The following is a 20,163-nucleotide window of genomic DNA, read 5'->3' as shown; positions in this document are numbered from 1 at the left end:
CAAATCCATTCCTTTCTAATAAAGAAGAAATAACATAAAAATATTTATACTGGTAACTAGCATGGATTTCAAAACAGAAGCCTGTCAAGGAAATTTCAGAAGTGTCTCTTTTTAAACTAACTTTTAAACTCACATTCTGAAGTTACAACTCCTTAGTTCTCTACACAAATTAAAAAACACACAGAACTTCACTGCTATCTGACTGTGATCTTTTAATACATTCTCTTTTAATTAAAGAAACAGGAACTTCCCTGGTGGCGCAGTGGTTAAGAATCTGCCTGCCAATGCAGGGGACAAGGGTTTGATCCCTGGTTCGGGAAGATCGCACATGCCGCGGAGCAACTAAGCCCGTGAGCCACAACTACTGAGCCCGCATGCTGCAACTACTGAAGCCCACACGCCTAGAAGCCCGTGCTCCGCAACGAGAAAAGCCACCACGATGAGAAGCCCATGCACCACAATTAAGAGTAGCCCCTACTCGCTGCAACTATAGAAAGCTCGCATGCAGCAGCGAAGACCCAACGCAGCCCCCAAAATAAATAAATAAATAAGTAAATAAACAAATCATAGGTGCACAAATTTCAGGTATACCCTCACGCAGAGAAGGCTGTATGGACTATAGTAAAAGACACTCAGGCTCCAAATCTTGCCCTAAATAACTTTAACGTGGTTCTTTTCGAAAAAACCTGGCCCGGAAAGCAATTCATCAATTTACCTCTGCTTTTTTATAATATTACTGAACTAGTACTGATTAAACAATTTTGATCAAGAAAACACTGCAATGTTAACTTCTCTATAAAAGAATCATTCCTTATTACTATGATTAGAACTGATTCTCTTCATATATTACCTGTAATTCTAGCAAGGTTTCTGAGAGGATAATGCAGGTGGATAGAGAAATTTTAAGAAAAACTCACTTCATATTCTTCAACACCAATACTATTCTGTTTTCCTTGTTTTATGAACAAACACGCTTTTAATTTATAGTTCTTATCACTGTTTCACCTATGTGAATCTAAACAGATCCTAACTGGTCATGTGAAATTGCATGTGTGTGTGTGTGTGTGTGTGTGTGTGTGTGTGTGTGAGTGTGAAAAAGAATAACCTACAAAAAGATGCTGAGGTTTAAATGTGAGCTCAGTCAGGGCCAGGCTACAAAGGCCCAGCGCAACTGAAGGCTCCTGGGGTGCAGTGAGTAACAGCGTGGCCACAGCAAACTGAAAGTATCCAGACTATCTTTTGCTCTAATTCTTATGTCTGTCCAAAGGAAAACAATTAGCTAAATGTATCACTATCCAAGCTCCTTCACTTTCTGACTTCATGTGGCATCCTGACCCTTTCTTCCTGGCTACCTCTGTCTCATCCAAAGGCCAGGCGAACAGATGCACACTGGTGGGCAGGGAACTTCAACACATGCAGAGGCAGGAAGAAGATAGAGTGGATACACAGATCCAAACTGCTAAAAGAGCCAGGCCCCCGACCCTTTACCTCAGTACATTTTACCTTGTCTCCTCAAATTGAATAACTGACCTACATTCACCAAGATGTGCGCTTTCTCATCAGCTCTCAAAGCGGACTGGACCACATCCCACTTACCTTCCTGACTGCAGCTGCACTGGGGCCATTGCCTGCTGGTTATGAATAGTCACTCAAACTAGGGAGATAGGTGTTTGTTTTATGGTGCTACACAGACATTTCCCAGAAAACAGAATATGCTACAGTGAGCATTACCCGCCAGGGAGCTTTTGTTTTTACCCAATTTCTTTCTGCACGAATTTGAAATTTCAACAATGTAAACAATCCCTTTTATACATGGTCTGTATTCTTCCAACTGCAAGCCATCTGCAATATAATTCGACTGCCACTTCCACTGTCTTACTGTCATTTGAGTGATAAGTCATAACCACCAGGGTATATATTTTCATCACAGCCAGTGAAATTACTGTAGACTTTGTGATTAGTAGAGGCAAAACTAGGTTGTGGAAACATACTGCAATTGAACAAAACCATAATTAAGCCCAGTTTTTTAATATAGGGTAGAAAATAATACCAGTAGGAGGAAGCATAACCCAACAGACAGGGCTGGTAAACCTTGTAATTTCAGTGCTGTCTGTGACTCTGCATCCCCAGAAAGGAAAAACTTATGTTCTCTGTGTCGATTTCCTCGTTAATTAGATGAGAAGAACTATACTTAGCTTTCCAACACAGGTGCTGTAAACAGCTCTGTAAAGGATACAAATGATGCATAGTCTAGGGAAGGAAAATTATTCAGAAGAGGGAAATTTATCACTTAACTTGGGGGGAGTGGGAGACAAGGAAAGAAAACAAATAAAAGAAATAAGCCTTTGTGGGAAGGGAGCCTGCCTCATCTCCTGCTGCAGAAAGAAGCGAGAAGGAATAAACCACATATGCCCCTGGGGGCTCTGGAGGTCTTGCGGGGAGACACTCTGGAGGGCTGTGCCAGGACACCCCCCGCTACTGTTTCAAGCCATCTTGTATGTCAATCAGCATTGCAACCTGGGGGCGGGGGGTGAACATGCACAAATCACACAATTTCATGCAAGTAGATGTCTCTCTACCTCCTGGGATCATGAGGGACAGAGCACTGGCAGAAAGGGACTTGGTGACTTTCCCCGAGATTTTCTTTTTCTCTGTGCTTTCTAATCGCTGCCGAGCCATGTGAGAAGCGGGTTCACTGGAGGGCTTTGAGGAATTATCTGTACTGTCCACACACTCGCTTCGTCCATTTATCTGATCCAAGTGCTCTGAAAAACTGCCAACTGTACAAAGAAGAAGGGATAAACATGTTCAGGAAAATCTGGGATAGGAGAGGTGGGGAGAGGGGGAGAGAGAGAGAGAGAGAGAGAGAGAGAGAGAGAGAGAGAGGGAAGGACAAACGCTGGGAAACAGATGCCCATGTGGTTCATGAGTCCATGTGGTGTCAGGCAAACATGAAAATCATGTGACCGGTTTGAGAAAAGTGACGTGGAGGAGGAAGAATGAAAGAGGTGTCCATTCAGATTTCGTTCTACTTGTACACAAGTCCACTAACTCTCAGTTGACTCCATTTAACTAGGAGAATAATTACTTTTTAGAATCTGTCTTTTACAACCCTAGTAGAGACAACTCTTCCCCCCGACCCCGCCATGAAAGGCCACGAACCAAACATCAGCTTATGGACCACACAACGCCCACCGTATAGTATGATCATCCTGTGACACAAATGATCATCATTAGCAATGCTGTTAATATTGTTTTTTGCTATGTGGACATCATTTAGTCACTTCATGGACATTTATGCCCATGTCATCTCCTACCATCTTTCTAGGACACACCTCACACTTAGGCTCAGGTTTGTAACTTATGGAAAAGTGCCTAAAGTGTCGCCTTTGACTTCCCACACCTGCTTTCACTCTGACCTCCTTGTAAATTTCACAGGACAAGACAAAGGGTATGCTTCACTATGGTACCCAATGGTTCCCTACATCTTCTTGCCTTTAGTCTAGACAGTGCCAAATGCTGATCTGCCCTGAAGTTACTGGAAGTGAAAAGATCCGTCCCCCTCTAAGCCAGCCATCACACCTTCTTTATTTTTAATTTTATTAATCCTCAGTATACACTGGAGAGTTTTGTTTTTTTTTTAAGTTAAAAAATTAGGACTTCCCTCAGCAGAGGAACATAAGAGAACATGTAACCACGTAGAAGGATGCAGAAATGGAAAATCACTGATACCAGTCTGGTAATTGCACACGCCCAGAGTAAAGAAAGTTCTTTACTCTTGTCAGAAGTGACATGTTGAAAAAAGTCAAGTGACCATCCCTTTTGGTTTCTCCTATTCTTTCTTTCACAGGCTATCAGTTTTCTGGGTTCTTTTTCTTTCTTTTTTTAATCACTGATAATACATCTTTGTCCAGAAAAAAACAATGCTTATCTCCTTTTTCCTTCTAAATGCTATATTATAAGCCCCCTGTGCTTTAAAAATCATCAACACTATCACCACATTAAGATATACAATCCACACAGAGAATTTAATACCATTATAAATGATCCTTTGAAAGACCAACCAGCACATTTTAAAGTGCTGACCATGACATTCTTTGCCTAGAGAAGAGGCTTAATCAGACTTAACTAACATTTCTGTTACAGTGCTATATACACATCACTCAATTGCACAGCAGGTTTGGTCCTAGTTCACAGAGGTGGCACAGACCCACAGGTGGGGTCCAAGCTAAGGGAAGCCTGGGACTTGGGACAGTGGGCTTGGGCATAGCACAGCTCATGGCCACCTACTGTGCTGTAGGTACAGGGTAAGATTCACAAACTTCCATGTGACACCCATCTGACCTACTAAGGAAGACGATCTTAAGGCAGATATCAACAACCTTTCTACTTCTATATGCCAAACTCAGTCCCACATAACAGCATATCTATTCTATTCACTCTAAATGAAGAAATCAGCTGCTGAGGGACTTGACAAAAACTGCTTCACAAATCAAAAAAATCTTATCTCAGAAACATTTAGTTTACTTTGGGGTAAGTTACACACTCCCTTCTCCTTTCTAATTTGGCTTGGATGGGATCACTGACAAGCATGAACTGAAAAGCTGAATCTCTTCACAATGAATAATTTGTTGGATGCATTCAAGCACCACACCTAAAACTTCAAGACTTACTTTTCACTGATTCAAATACATCGTAGCCATGAAAAAAGAAACAGGTATAAAGCTGCACTTCCCTAAATGCCAGAGTGTGAATATTCAATGTTCTCTTTTATCATCCCTCCCTCTTGCCTCCGCCATTTCATCCCGCCATCTCATTTCATAGCACTGTATATAAACGTGTGTTTCTTTTCTGCCAGTGGTAGATAATGTCACCTTAATGTTCTATAAATGTCAAGGATTCTTTCTTTTTGATGGTGGAGCAATATAAAAATCAACAAATTTAATTTTACTACAGTCACGGTTTTCAGATTCCCTAATTACCCTTGGCTGTGAGCAAATCAGCTCATCTCTCTATTCTGTACGGCCCCCAAGGTCTTTGATTATTTTTAGTGTGTGTATGGGGGAGACAGAGAGAAAGGTGGTTTGAATCTATTAATCATAATGCATAGCAGGATATAGACAGATTTTTTTTTAAATTGTGAAAGTAATCAATCAAATGCTTAGACACCATTCCCCTCCTTTTACCTCCTACCTTTCTGATAGTGAGTAGGCAGAAGAGACCAAGAGATCATAAACAATTCATCATATTAAGAATAAATGTGAAGTAGAGGTAACTCTATTCAGAGTAAATAATAACTAAGAAACAGATGAGAACTTAGTAACCAGAAATATAAAACACTTGACATATCTACATTTGATCTGACTACCAAGATGAACTAAAAATGGTCAGGCATCTTAGACTACCAGCTTGTTTCTACAATACTTCTTCATTGCTGTTCTCTTGGCTCTCTAGATTTAGGACAAGTGGAATTACCCTACATGGAAACAGAACTGAGGTGAAGAGAGAGAAGGAAAAAACCCAATAGCATTCTTCCCCACGATCAACTGTAAGCTCATGTGAAGCTCCACAGAACCAGACTTTTTAGTGAGGCGGAAATAAACCCAGCCTGTAAAACTTGTAATTTTGAAATGATTCAAAACAAGATGAAAACATTACACCACGAATATTCAGTTAGTTAAAAAAATGTTCATGAAAATTCTTGGAATCACTCATGGTTATCAATATAGCATACTGGATATGGCTTAATGAAAACATTTATCATAGCAACCTTAATCCATATCCATGTTTTTATTTTTTAAGCATAAATACACATTGCTCTGTAGAAGGACATGCTGTGCATAAAATTTGTATACACCGAATAATATTTGAAATGCACTTCAAGGACTTGCTCTGAGGGAAGCACGAGGCCAATCATCTAATGAGGACACCTCCGTGATTAAAGGCCCCAAGTATCCATGATACAGTAAGCATTTTAAAAACCTGTGGAGATACTGCTCCTGGTGTCAGGAAGGTTTACTTCACACAAAAGTGACACCATAAAGCGCCCCCTAGGAAAGGCCCAAGCCCCACTGTTTCTCACACACCCAAAGATGTCTTAGGGTTATCTGCATCAGTTATCCAGAGGCTGGGAAGGCAGCTTGTGTGCAGCGGAGACTGTGTCGGTATTTCTGACTCCCCTCTCCCCGCTCCATCCGTGAACCTCAAAGAATAAGCATCTTTTTTTTTCCCCCTTAAAGAAACTTTATATCCAAGTTACTTTTGAAGTAAAACACTTCAAAAGTATAGATCGAGGTATGAGGTATTTTTTTTTTTTTTACCATCAAAGATACAAGATATTTGCCCACCTAATTTCTTGCTTGTCTTCTTTCTTATATGTCCCTGAGATTCTCAACAGCCTCTGTTTCTAGCCAGCTGTGCAAACAGAATAAGCATCTTGCTGCACTGACTGAGGGTCTCACGTGCAGACTGCTTGGTTATTGGGTATAAGTGGTCCCATAACAAAACCCAACTCCTCCAAAGAAACACCCACCCGTCTCAACAGTAGAAGGAAAACTGGCTTACACGGTACCTTATGGGTGGTGATTTAAGACACTGTTGAGGGTAATTTTGACCATTTGACTATTTAACAGGGTCGCTTACTAGTAACTTTGAGTTAGATGCAAGTCCACGAGGCATGCCTTTGTATCCACAACAGAGAACATGCTCCCTTATTGTGTTCTGACAGCCATCAAAGGACGCCACTGAAACCCAGCAGAGGATGTGAAGGCTACAGGTGAAGCAAGAAGGATCTGCCGTACAGCCATGCACTAAGGAGGGGTCTGAGACATGTGATCTCAGTTCTGAGGAGCCCGTCGCCCAAGCTCAAGGAGTGGGGCTGTGGAGAGAGTCTAGTGGCACAAAATGCCCATCGTCGCTGCCTGGCTGGGCCAGGCCTGGGGCTCCGAGCGCCAGCGGTCACTTCTCAACGTGGTGGGCGATGCCTGGATGGCAGGGGCCACGCCCAGGGCCTTACCTGACAAGGTGGAGCTGCTGATGGTGCTGGCCGGAGTGCTGACCTCGGGCTCCTCCTGAGCACTGTCTGCAGCGGGGAGGGCTGCCTTTCCCGGCTCCTCATGCAGCTCTCTGGGGTGGGGGGCAGCCTCATCTTGTTCTGCCTCTGCCGAAATAGCCAGCTTGGGAAGCAGGCCAGAACCGAGTTTATGTCTGTTGCTTTCAGTATCCGAAGAGTTGGATGTGGATAACTGTTGCCTTAATTAAAAACAAAAACAAAGTCACGCATCTATACATGCTATGAAACTGTGTTCAAGGTGAATTTTGGAAGAAACCAGGTAAAAATGGAACTGAGGTAGCCTAACCAAGACACGTCGAGGGCAGTGATTCTTACAGTGTGGTGCCCAGACCAACGGAATCAGCATCCCACGGAACTTGTTAGAAATGCACATTCTAAGCCCCTATCCCGGATCTCCTGAGTCAGCAATCTGCTTGTACAGGCCCTCCAGAAGATTCGGATGCACACTCATGTTTAAGAGCCACTGTCCTAGTAGCTGCTTTTCATGATATTTGTTTACAAGAATTTCACATACATTTCAGAATACTCTGAACTCCAGCTTAATGTTTCCGTGGATGGCAAAGTTGTGCTTTTGGTTTTGTCCCCAGGGTCTTCCTTCTCTTCTCCTGGATTCTGAGTACCTCGATCTATACTGCTGAAAACCTGCAAGGCAAATAGCCAGTGCTTATTAATACCTTCTTGAAAGGGATTGTCAGAATAAAAAAACAAACAAATCCTGGCAGAACAACCTGAGACTATGACCGAAGTTTGAATTGGGACTGTATTCAAAAGGTACTTTCCAATGCTGTTTACTTGAGTCCTGAGGTGAGTGGTCAATGTACAATTTTTTCCTTTTGGAGTGGGAAGCTATGAATTCATCACCCTCTCACCGTATCTCACTATGGACTTTGTATCTGCAAACAAAATCCATAGATGCATTGCGGTTTCTAGGCCTGGGATCGATGCACATGTTAGATTACTTTTTAACCATGAAGTCAATCAGAAAAAGAAAATCACAGAGAAAAAGATTTAATGGCCCCCAGTCAGGGGCGGGAAGGAGAAAAATGAATTGGAATTGAGGGCGAAGAGAAGAATAAATTACCTGTTTCAAGACATGTTGGGGGGAGATGCAGTGCATATTTGGTTAGGAGTCAGAGGTACTTGTTTGGCTTATAAATCTCATATACAGACAGGCAGTTTCATATGTTGGTACCAGGATTACTGAAGGGGAACATAGCTTAGGCAAACTCAGATCTCTGCTGTACCACAGGGAAGATGGAAGCTAAAATAGGGAGCTGAGAGCCCAGCCCAGGAAGCGCTCACTACTGCCCAACCCAGCCACTTGCTGCTCTCATGGGAATGGACCTTAGACCTCCTATAATCTCCTGGGATTTGGAGGAAGGTGGCTAAAGAACAGGAGACAGTGGGCAGGGAACAGTTTAGGGGCTGGCTTTGATGGGCCAGAGAACAAGTACTGGGAAAGCCCACACTCTGTGTTATCAAAGCTTCTGTCCCGTCTCTGGGCCAGACCTGCGCCTCCCCTCCAGGGAAATCCCTAGCTCTCCATGTCCTTCCTATGAATGGGGAGGGCAGAGCCAGCCAATTTGCAGATGCACCCTGGGCAGTCACTCAGAAAAAGATACGGAACACTTTAAAGTCACTCAATGCTATAGAAAAGCTACACACTAATCATGCAAAATGCCATGGCAACAGAAAATACATCGCTACTGAAAATAGCAAAAGGAAGGCAGGATGCCCTCTAGGTTCATGTCTATCTTCCTAGGGCCCTGCCCCCATCTCAGGACTATCAGGTGTGTCTTTGTTTTGTTTGTCTTTTAAATCTTACCACTACCAGTGAAAAAGCATCTTTCTCCAATGTCGATTTTATCTTCTACCGTTTCCAAAATTCTAGCTTGGCTTCCTACTGCCCCTTTAATATAATAACTTACACTTTCTATCATCGGTTAAGAGACTTTCTCATTCCGCAATCAACTGTCCCCAAGTGTCTGGGCTTATGTCAAGGACCAAGCTTTCTCCTTTGTGTTGTATTCCGTGGGATACTAGAAGAGGGCTCTGCACACAATGAGCTCAACGTCCTTCACTATAAGATGAAAGAAATGGAAGGACGCCTCCAGGGCCCGGCAGCACTGAGCTAGACCAGGGTCAGCATGTAAATGGTATCAGGTACTCCAATAATGACTATGAATGCAAGTCTCTGCCTCCAAGAAAAAAGATACTCATCTTTGGATCATGAAACAGAGAAATATACCCCTGCAGGGCGGTAGGGACTCTGGATTATCAAGATGGTGGGGTCATTACCCACCCCCCCAAAAAAATCTCAAGCCCCAAAACACTGCATGGGGTTGTTACAACTCTGTGCAGCTGTTTAAGGCACCAACTATCTGACCAGTAGGAAATTCTCCCAGAGACCTTCTATGTTTATGCCATATTTTACTTACTTTAGAAAACCTATGTGAACATGAGGAAAACTGCCTTATTTCCACATTAAAGTCTTCGTCATTTGTGTCATCTTCTTCCTCAGTCTCCATATGATGGTACTTCTCTGACCGCGCTGCAGGGAAATGTTTGGAAACAGTTCCAATTATTCAGAATTTCAGCTTTAAATTTAGATATTTTAATTATGAGTTTTTATATCAAAGCAGCATTATGTTTCAGAACCCATGCGCTCAAGACTGGAAGGTACTATCAAAAGTAGAGCTGATTTTCTACAAAGTAAAGGCCAAATAATGTTTTATGTCAGATAATGCACGTACTATCAAAATAACTTGTGTCATCTTCAGATTCCAGTTGGGGAATGAATTCTGCCTTCTGTCTCAGCAAACTGTTCCAGTCTAAGGAACGGAAGAATCGATGCTGTTTGACTTCATACGCACCACCTTGGGGTAGGGAGTGGAGGGGAAGGACAGAGGGAAATGTGTTAAATGATCCTCCCAGCAAAGGTAAGAATCAGTTTCAAAGAACAACCAAAAAAAAGAAAAACAAAAAAAAAGTTCTATCAACAGACAACTAAAGAAGTCAGAGAAATCTTTTTCATTCTACAACCAAAACCTCCAAAAATTCTTCCATAATTTATCAGCAGGAGATCTGATTTTGCTAACAGCAGTTGTTACAGCACAGTTTTTCTTCGTTAATTCTTCCATGACTTCCTCCATTTTTCAAAGGTTAATGATGCGGCCACTGAAAATCCCATTGTGCTGAACCTGGGGATGCGGACACACGCTGGCCCAAAGCAGACTTGCTCATTACAAACCCCCCAAAAACCTAAGAAGGTGCAAAATGTGTTCACAGCAATATTTCCTCTGGAGGTAAGGTTTTAATAAAGATGAATTTTCCCTAAATTGTATATAATGGTTAACATTTGATTTTATTGGATTGCTCATTAACATTGGTAGCAATTATATTCTGTGGATTACAGATTCTTAAGTAAGAATATTACTCAGCCAGAATAAGAAATGAAATTGAGTTATGTGTAGTGAGGTGGATGGACCTAGAGACTGGCATACAGAGTGAAGTAAGTCAGAAAGAGAAAAACAAATACCGTATGCTAACACATATATATGGAATCTAAAAAAAAAAAACAAAAAAAAACAAAATGGTTCTGAAGAACCTAGGGGCAGGACAAAAATAAAGACACAGATGTAGAGAATGGACCTGAGGACACGGGGAGGGGGAAGGGTAAGCTGGGACGAAGTGAGAGAGTTGCATGGACATATATACACTACCAAATGTAAAATAGGTAGCTAGTGGGAAGCAGCCGCATAGCACAGGGAGATCAGCTTGGTGCTTTGTGACCACGTAGAGGGGTGGGATAGGGAGGGTGGGAGGAAGACACAAGAGGGAGGAGATATCGGGATATATGTATATGTATAGCTGATTCACTTTGTTATAAAGCAGAAACTAACATACCATTGTAAAGCAATTATACTCCAATAAAGATGTTAAAAATAAATAAATAAAAATAAATTTTAAAAAGGAGAAAAAAAAAAGAAACTGGCAAACCTGTTTGATAGATTTATAATGCATGTGATGAACATCAATCACAATCCCTAAGTTTTAGGCTTCTTTTTGCCAAGTTAGCATTACAGCACAATTCAGTGAAACAATATTTTTAATTCAGTTCATGATTTTAAAGAGAGATTTTGGAAGGGCAGGCCCCATCAAAATATTACACTATCCCTCATGTAAAGAGAAGAAGGTACACATTTTATTAAATCCCAGCATGAAAATCAGACCCCCGCCCCGCCACCAACATGCACACTATTGATGGGGGAGATAAGGAAGAATCAATCTTCAAACAATTCCAGGAAGAGAGATTTCTCGCAAGACTAGTGCCAGGGTCTAATCAGCCTCCCTACCAGGAGATGCCCCTCGATGTGTGTTGCAAATGCCTCTTTAATACAGTTGTCACTCATGCTTCTCACCCTGTCCTCAGTGGGGTACAAAAGGAATAGGATGAGAAATGCAAGCTGAATGAAAAATGGGCTTGGATCTTGGGGCTGGGGAACTGTCTGTAAGCTTCAAAGACGTGGCTCTGTCCCCAGTGGGTCCCTTGAGCACAAGGGGCAGGCTGGCTAGAGCTCTAAACCCAGCCAGGGGAAACCAGTGTTCTGAAGACAATGGAACAGAGAGAAAAAAACAAAGTGGAAAAATCACCCCCCAAAAAGGGAGAATGGGCTCTTTACAAAGCATTTGATTAGAATCTTCATATAGAATTCCAGCCAGGCTTTTTCCACGTTTATAGCACAATACTCAAGTCTGATGTTGATCCCAACAGCAAAAGCATTAGCAGCTGTGATTTGAGGGCCAACTTTGACTAGTATTACACTAGATGCTAGAGGAAGTTGCTTCTTTTAATTAAACCATTGAAAGTAACCCCACGAAGTAGGTATTGTCAACCCCATTTGTGGATGGGGAAAGTAAATAAGCAGTAAAGCATACTGGACCATGATTACTAGGTGAGTAAGGGTTAGAGGGGCTGAGCCGAGGTCTGTCTAAAAACACCCAGGTCCAACCTCAGTGCCACAGCGCCACAGGCTATATAAGGGGGAGGCACGTTTCAGTTTGGATTCTACCCTGCCATCTTTCTCGCATCAGTTTACAACCGGATTCTCGACTGCCGATCCTGGGGAACACAGCCAAACAGCCAATTCCCAGCACCTCTGCCCAGTCCGACCCCAGTCCTCCATGTATCCTGGTTCTCTTCTATCCCAATCAACATCCTCAAACACAGCTGCCAGGGACATTTTCTTCCAGTGGTCTTTTCTTGGAGAAGTTAAAAGGGCTTAAGTATTTATCTATCCAACTCCCTCACTGTGCCAGTGACACTGAGGTCCAAAGGGTCAAGCCCTACTTAGTGGCCCACCATGCACTATCCAGCGATGACTATGACTTCAGCTGCCACAGCAGAGGACAGCTCTGACACGCCCAGGTCGTTCAACTTTACCCAGAAAAGCATAGTTCTCTAGACTCAAAGGCTCGAAAGACACTTCCAGACAATATCTGGAGTTTTAGCTCCCCGACCTGCTAACCTTTGGGACCCACCCACGTCGGTGAGAGCGTTCGCTTCCTCTCTGTGATGAGTGCCAAATGGGTTCTACCCAAGGAGCCCCAGCCCACTGCCGACCCAGTGCACAGTTCTCACCCTTTGGCCTTTGTGCCCCACTGCGAAGCAGTTGCTTCTCACTGGGTCATGTTTCTCATGCACTTTTGGAGAGATGGGGAACAAAAGAATCAAATGGACACATTGGGGAAAAATTAACTCTGGGCTAAACCGTTGGTATAATATAGATGATGGCTTTACGAGCCAAATACAAATCATCAGACACAGGAACTCATGCAAATGTCAGCTCTCACTGTAAGAATTCACCAGGAAGGGAAGGGAAAGTGACTATTTCTTGAGCTCCTATTATGCACTAGGTTAATGTACCAGATACCTTCATAAACATGCCTGCACTCAATCCTCACAATAATCCCTCGAGGTGTGTAACATGCCCATTTCCATAGATTAGGAAACTGAGACTCCGGGCAATGAAGAAATGACTCACGACCTCCGAGCTGGCTCATGGGTGGGAGTCAGTCACATCTGAGCAGCTCTCAAGTCCAGTGAGCCTGGCTGCCACTCAATACTCTGCAAGTTCAACAGTCGAGTTCAAGTACGACAAGGTCCCAAATTGCAAATTATGCTTTGGCACTAATGTTCTCCTTTGAGCTTTCCTCTCCCTTCATAGAAGCTTCTTAAACATCCATTATGTTCTTCACACTCCTTTTCTCTGTCTCTCTAGTCTCTCGGGCAAATGCGCACTTGCACATTTTCACGGTGCATTATTTTGCCCGCTAAATATGCATTAAATCCAAAATGCTGTCACTGGAAGCAGCATGGCAAGCCTGCGAGATTCTCAGCCTCATTCTCCGGGCCCTACTGGGACCTGTCACGTTGGACCTGCCTGTTTGACAAGCTCTCCTCGACAATGCTAAGAGCTTGGGCAGGGTCTTTTAAATGTCTCTTTTGAGCTTCTGCTAGAAGATTTGTTTCTCAATCTGTCAAACCCTGAAAAGACCAAAAGCAGCGGTCAAGGAGAAAATGTGCGGAGATAACTTGCAGCGTATGATATATAAACATGGATGTACTGACCACCATCATAGCCCTGTCTTGTTAAGTGAAGCCGAATCCAGTGTCCACATATTCTTTTTTTTTTTTAATTAATTAATTTATTTATTTATTTTTGGCTGTGTTGGGTCTTCGTTTCTGCGCGAGGGCTTTCTCCAGTTGCGGGGAGTGGGTGCCACTCTTCATCGCGGTGCGCGGGCCTCTCACTATCGCGGTCTCTCTTGTGGCGGAGCACTGGCTCCAGACGCGCAGGCTCAGTAGTTGTGGCTCACGGGCCTAGTCGCTCCGCGGCATGTGGGATCCTCCCAGACCAGGGCTCGAACCCGTGTCCTCTGCATTGGCAGGCAGATTCTCAACCACTGCGCCACCAGGGAAGCCCCACATATTCTTAAAGAGGACAGAAATGGGCAGAATACTAAGGAGGAAAACTCTCCAAAGTGACACACAAACACTGAAGGGAACTCTTTAGGGGGTGTGCTGATTCCAATATATTTTTAGCCCTACCTTAGGATAACACTCCCCTGGGACAGCTGATTAGGATATACAAATAGGTACTTGTATTGTTGTAGGACAATCTTAAAATGCCACTGTTTCTCATATTTGGCTCAAGTGAGTAAAATCACCCCTCAAAACTCTGCCCCACACAGAGCCTTGACACCCATTCTGGGACAGCTACTCTTATCGCTTGAACTATAAAGCAAATCTAACTGCAGGTCACAGATGGTGGGAAATAACCAGTTTGCTAGTCACTTCAGACAAAAGGAAAACCAAATAGGGCGACAAGAAATATAAAGGATTCTGTTCAAAGAGTTCAGTCAGCCCAAAAGTAGGGGCACCACCACAATTTCTCAATCTCACATGTCCAAAGGGGAAAGCAAGAGATTATATACGCAGAAAAATAAAAATGATAATACCGCAGCAGTGTCACATCTGGTCCTAAGAGCCAGAGTCGATGATCTTTTATCCTCACAAAAGTTCTGGGATATAGTGCTACTGTCAGCTCCATTTTATAGATGAGGAAGTGAGGCACACAAGGGAAAACAACCTGCTCATGGTCACACAGCTGAGATTTAAACTCAGGCAATCTGACTCCGGAGTTTATCCCTTTAAGTCCCATTATATTGCCTTTCCTAGTTAAAGGCCCACTCATCCACTGAAAAAGGCAAAAAACACATGGTATTCCAGTATGAAACTCAAAGCAGTTTTGCCAACTGAGTCCTGATTTTAAAACTTCTTGGGAATTACCTAGCGGTCCAGTGGTTAGGATATGAGCTTTCACTGTTGTGGACCCGGGTCCAATCCCTCATTGGGGAACTAAAGAGACCACAAGCTGCACAGCACGGCCAAAAAAAAAAAAAACCCCCAAACTTCTTGGATTCTCTAATGCAGGGTCTTCAAGAGTGTTCTGTCAAGAGCCACAAAGTAAATGTTTTAGGCCTTGTGGGCCATGCAGTTGTTCATGACTATTCGACTCTGCCAGAGTAGCACGAAGGTAGCCATAGACAATATGTGACTGAACAGCATCGCTGTGTTTCAATAAAACTTTATTTACAAAATAAAGGTTGGGCCCAGGGGTTTTAATGCATCATCATAACCTCTAGGTAGCACAGCATTCCATACTTAAGCAAGAACTGGGCTCTCCAACTGGGGAAGCTGTGAGCAGAAGTGGAGAACAATATAAGATATATATTTGGAGCTGTTGCAAATGATTTTGGCCTTGGAAAAACTGGGTGAGAGAATGATCTCGTCAGTATTTTCTGATTTTTCTAGCAAAATGAGGTAGAATGAAACAGCTCAGAGTAAACAACCCATCAAGTCAACAATTTTCACGGATGAAAATTTGTATCGACACGGTGTGCGTGTGTGGTGTGTGCTGTATGTGTGTGTGCATGCGTGTATGTTATATGTGTTTATTATTTAGTCTCGTCTAGATAAATTCACATACTGGGGTTGGCTAGGACTCTGTATTGGGATCTCTAAGTCTGTCTATTCAGAATATAAGGAAGAAAAGGAAAAGAGCTGGCAAAACAAAAACTGGTAGCAGAACAGTCAGGAAAATAATCAGCAGAAATAAATCTACTATCTCCGTAACCTTGAAAGTCAGTGTTTTTTAATCCTCTTTCTTGGGCCATGGTGCTGATCAACCCCAGGCACTCATTTCCAATAATTAGTTCAAGTACTGATAACCTGTTTCAAAGCCTGCAGATAGTAACTGCTGGGTCAGATCCTTCTAGGAATATATATATATTTTACAACCCCAAACAAACAAACAAAAAAACCTCCACATCCCTAATCCTCTGTTTCAAATTGTTAAGATTCATGCTTTTCAGGACAGAAGAGTTACATGTGCCCTTGAGGTTTTCTTCCAGAGAAATTTTATTTACTGAAACAAATTAAGAATAATTTCTGCTTTGCAAAACAGAAGAAAAACAACAACCAAAAAAGACAAACAACAGCCACCAACCCTCCTAGCATACATACTACTCTGAATCAGGAAAAAAAAATCCAAAATATTATTGTTATAAACATATTGGCAGTCATATTCTACTCAACCACAGATGTTTCCTATGAAGAAAAAAAGCAAAACAAAAACACAAACCTCTGAGTGCTCCACATTGACATTATTTCCTGCATATTAGCAAAATTAAAACGTATGTGCTCTAACCTGTTCCCAGTCTCTCCAGGGGATTCTGCCTGAGAAGCAAGGTAATCAGATCCTGGGCATCAGGTGGTGGCGCCTCATCCTTTTCAGGCCAGTTGATCTCATCTAAAAGGAAGAAAAGTAGTTTACGACTTCACTGCTGAAAGGCTGGTCCACATCCCAACAGCATGGACATCACCCGGGAGTTTGTTAGAAATGCAGAATTTCAGGCCCCACCCCAGACCTGCTGACTCAGAATCTGCATTTTTAACAAGACCTTCAGTTGAATCCTAGGCCCAGTCAAGTCTGAGAAGCACTATTGCACAAGATATGAATAGCACAGCTGTCAACAAGGCAGGGAGAGAACACTTCAACGAGCAGTACCTCTCATCTGCCTTTTTGATTCACTTTTCTTTGGTAGAACTGGGTCACTACTAATTGGTCCTCTAGTGATTAAGAGGGCTCAATATAGCGGAAACTCTAAACTTCTGTGTTTTAGGCGATCGCCCATCCAGGGATCGTGGGGAGTCAGGGTTTCTCTCTACCATCATCCTCAACTGAGAATCTGGCTACAGCCCCAGAGTTCTTCAGCTCCAGAAGCAAAAAAAAATTTTGTAAAATAACATTTCCAGAGACAAAGGAAAGGTCAAAATGCTAAGACTGAAGAAGAAGAAGAAGAAGAAGAAAAAAAAAAACCCCAAGGAATTGTAGTAATGGAAGTACTTAAAATCTGTCATAAATATTAGAATATGTTCTACATTCTAAAGGAGTTTGCCTGAAGATAGGTGTGCATGCTTGTGTGCATGGGAATGCAATAAAAACAAGAGTTATTTCTGCATGTGCCTGCCTCTAGCTTCCTCTGCTGCAGTTTAAATCTGATTTGGAAAATAAAACATGAATATGCATCTGAGCCATAAGGCATCGACAGAACAAAGCCAGCATTTGCTGCTTGTGTTAATTAAACAGTTGATTCCTTTTGCCATTCATCCCTGGTATATCAGAAAACAGCCTAGTTATAAATCCATAAAGAGCTCAGATATTGTATAAAAGGGTTATACACTGCAGGCAACTCACAAATCTACTTTGTTAAAGTTTACAAATATGCCTGGCTTGCAAAGTCAATGATGGAAAATAATGCTGTGATTAAGAGGCTCCTCATACCAAAAGGAATTGTCCCCCTATTTCCACTGTTGGACACTCTAAGCACAGTCCAGAATGGACCAGAGGTAGGTGATGAAGATGTGAGTGATGACTGACAAACTTTGAGGAAGAGAGGCCTTTTTGATCTCTGCTCCAGAGAAATTTATAAAAACAGCAGGTAGGGTAGTAATAATGCCTATTTAATTATCATTTCGTTTTGCCACAAGCCACATAACAATAGCTAGGGTCAGCTTGCAGGTTAAGATCTAAAGGTTACTGAATTTAAATGAAAGATGAACAGCTGTTAAGAAATAACATTACACCATAACAACTACCAATGAAATCTTAACAATCTGTGGATATTTGCTTCCCTCCTCCCATGTCTCATTATTTATGATTTGGTAGACATTTGTTTTAGGGTTTATTACATTTTTGTTAATTTTCGTCACCGTGCCAATAGCCATTTTTTCCCATTGTGTAAATGTTACCCATGTTACCTTTTCTTCCCTGGTGCAACTTTCCTACTGTGGAAAGGAAGACTGGACAGCAGTGAAATCATTTGCAAATCCCACACCATTTCTTCTGCAGAAAAGTACACCATAAAATTGGTCACATTGCTAGTACATTTCCAAATTCCATGTTAACAAAAACTTCCCTCAGATCAATTCCCAACACAAATTGCTCTCTTGAGATTGTTGAAAGTCAGTTATGTGCTAGTGATGAGTGAGTTCTTTTAATTTGTTGCTAAACCCTCTGATAAGGTTACACTTTAGTAAAAACAGGGATACTCCCCCGAAGTACATTAATAGCTGCTTCCCAACAGTGGCTTAGAGATAACTGCTGACAATATTTACCACTGAGACTTGTCCAATAGCTCTTCTGGAGTGTCCCCAAGAATGGCAACGCATCCAACCAGAAATTCATAGAGGATAATCCCCATGGCCCACCAGTCTACCGTCTATACCCGGCTTCCCATAGCCCTGCCCTCAGAATCACTTCTGGTGCAATGTATTCAGTGTGCCACAGACCTAAAGATGATTGCAATATTAGAATAATTAGAAGAGTAGACATGAATTAAAATGAGCAAGATGGCTAAATATCAATTATTTTGCCTAGAGTGCACCTGCTCAACCACATGGAACCACATGGACAAAGAACTTAAGAACAGTGATTCCTAAGTCGGGTAATCGTATCGTAAACCAAAAGCAATGAATTACTCTTAAAAATAACCAAAAAAAGCAAAGTTTAAAATGCTGCTCTAATATGAAACTGTGTGTAATGTCTAATTTCAAATTTAAGTAGTTTTACTTACTTTACAAAAACATTTGTAATCCTTGGATTTAAAATAATACTGCATTTTTTCGTCTGTCACTATCAGAGAGAGTTTTAGTATTTATATGACTGAAATATATTCACAGCCTGGTTACTTCATAAAAGCCTGACAGTTGAGATGTGTTCACCTTAAGTAACTGTACAATGAACAGATTGTGGGCACAGGGTAATGAGGCATGCTTAAAGGGAAATGGGCCATGGCTCGGAGTTTGGCACCTGTGATTGTACAACGCATCATGAGTTTCATGAAGGCTCTACTGAGACTCCCGAATTCCTTACAAAACCAGTTTTTCCATTTGTCTCTCTCACACTCTCACTTGTGTGCAATTAGATCGTTCATCTTACTAATAGACCATAATGTCGAGGGAGGAATGTGGAGGGACCGACATTTCAAAGAGGCCCAGAGAGAAAAATGGAAGCAATTTGCGCTTTATTAAACTTTAAGGCTTATACAGACATCTAAAGCCCCAGCACTAATGTCAAGATGGCCTAGGCGAGCTGATTCTGAATTCCACTGTCAACCTTGCACTTTGTATTTCTCTCTGGAACCAAACAGCACGCAAGCTTACCTGTTTGTCCAGGAACTCTCGAGCATCCTTCTCAATATGACCCTCATAAAGATTGGTAGTCATGCTCATTAGTCCCACCTTGGATAATCCAAAATCTGTCAGCTTTATGTGCCCCATGGAGGTGACCAACAAACTGTGAAGCAGAAGGACATATATTACAACACTCACTTTGAAGCTCATTTCTTGTTTTTACTTTTCTCCCTCCCACTGTGAATTGATAAGACTATGGAATATATAGGTATCAATCTTATCACAAAACCCAGCCTGCAAAGAGGTGAAGTCACACAAAGATGTTAAATATGTGTATCTGGCGGCCGAGAGTAATCCACAAGGGAGGACCAGAGACCGGGCTCAGCCCATCTTCCTTGGAGCAGTCACATACAACATCATTTACAACTTGAAGCTCTCAGAAAAATTCAAGTATGGGACTCTGACACCTTTCCATTTCCAGAATAAGAAAAGAGCTGAGAAAGGGCTACTGATAATCCCACGTCACACATCAGCAACTAACATAAGCAACCAATCTGTGATTCAAATGAGACAAAAGATAAAGAACTTGGAAGAAAAATGTAGCATTGTTCCAGATTTCAACTTCTGGCTCGAACTTAAGTGTCTACTCACTAAGCACAAGACCTACACGTCTTATACATGCAAAGAATTCACATTTGAAAGCTTTATGAATTTACAGTTAAATTTTTTTCATTTTAAGTGGCAAAGAAAATTTTAATTATTTTAAAAATTAAAGGAGTGGAGGAGTTAAAAAAAATAAAGCTATTGGAAGGATACATGCCAAAATTCTAAT

General features: G+C 42.0%; 1 protein-coding gene across 1 annotated transcript in view; it reads right to left on the bottom strand.

Annotated features, from left to right (window-relative positions):
• Window positions 1-20,163, bottom strand: part of MAST4 (microtubule associated serine/threonine kinase family member 4) — a 568,903-nt gene that overhangs the window by 16,131 nt on the left and 532,609 nt on the right. Inside the window, 11 exon segments of the mRNA XM_036848868.1 lie at window positions 2,580-2,780; window positions 7,016-7,251; window positions 7,587-7,714; window positions 9,511-9,623; window positions 9,826-9,948; window positions 16,345-16,472; window positions 18,324-18,424; window positions 18,426-18,443; window positions 18,445-18,476; window positions 18,479-18,488; window positions 19,362-19,494. Coding sequence (XP_036704763.1) covers window positions 2,580-2,780; window positions 7,016-7,251; window positions 7,587-7,714; window positions 9,511-9,623; window positions 9,826-9,948; window positions 16,345-16,472; window positions 18,324-18,424; window positions 18,426-18,443; window positions 18,445-18,476; window positions 18,479-18,488; window positions 19,362-19,494 — 1,223 coding nt within the window.

Source organism: Balaenoptera musculus, chromosome 3 (assembly GCF_009873245.2).
Source record: "Balaenoptera musculus isolate JJ_BM4_2016_0621 chromosome 3, mBalMus1.pri.v3, whole genome shotgun sequence".
In the NCBI taxonomy this organism is placed as follows: domain Eukaryota; kingdom Metazoa; phylum Chordata; class Mammalia; order Artiodactyla; family Balaenopteridae; genus Balaenoptera; species Balaenoptera musculus.
Note: the sequence above shows the minus strand (reverse complement) of the source record. Positions and strands in the feature narration are given on the sequence as shown.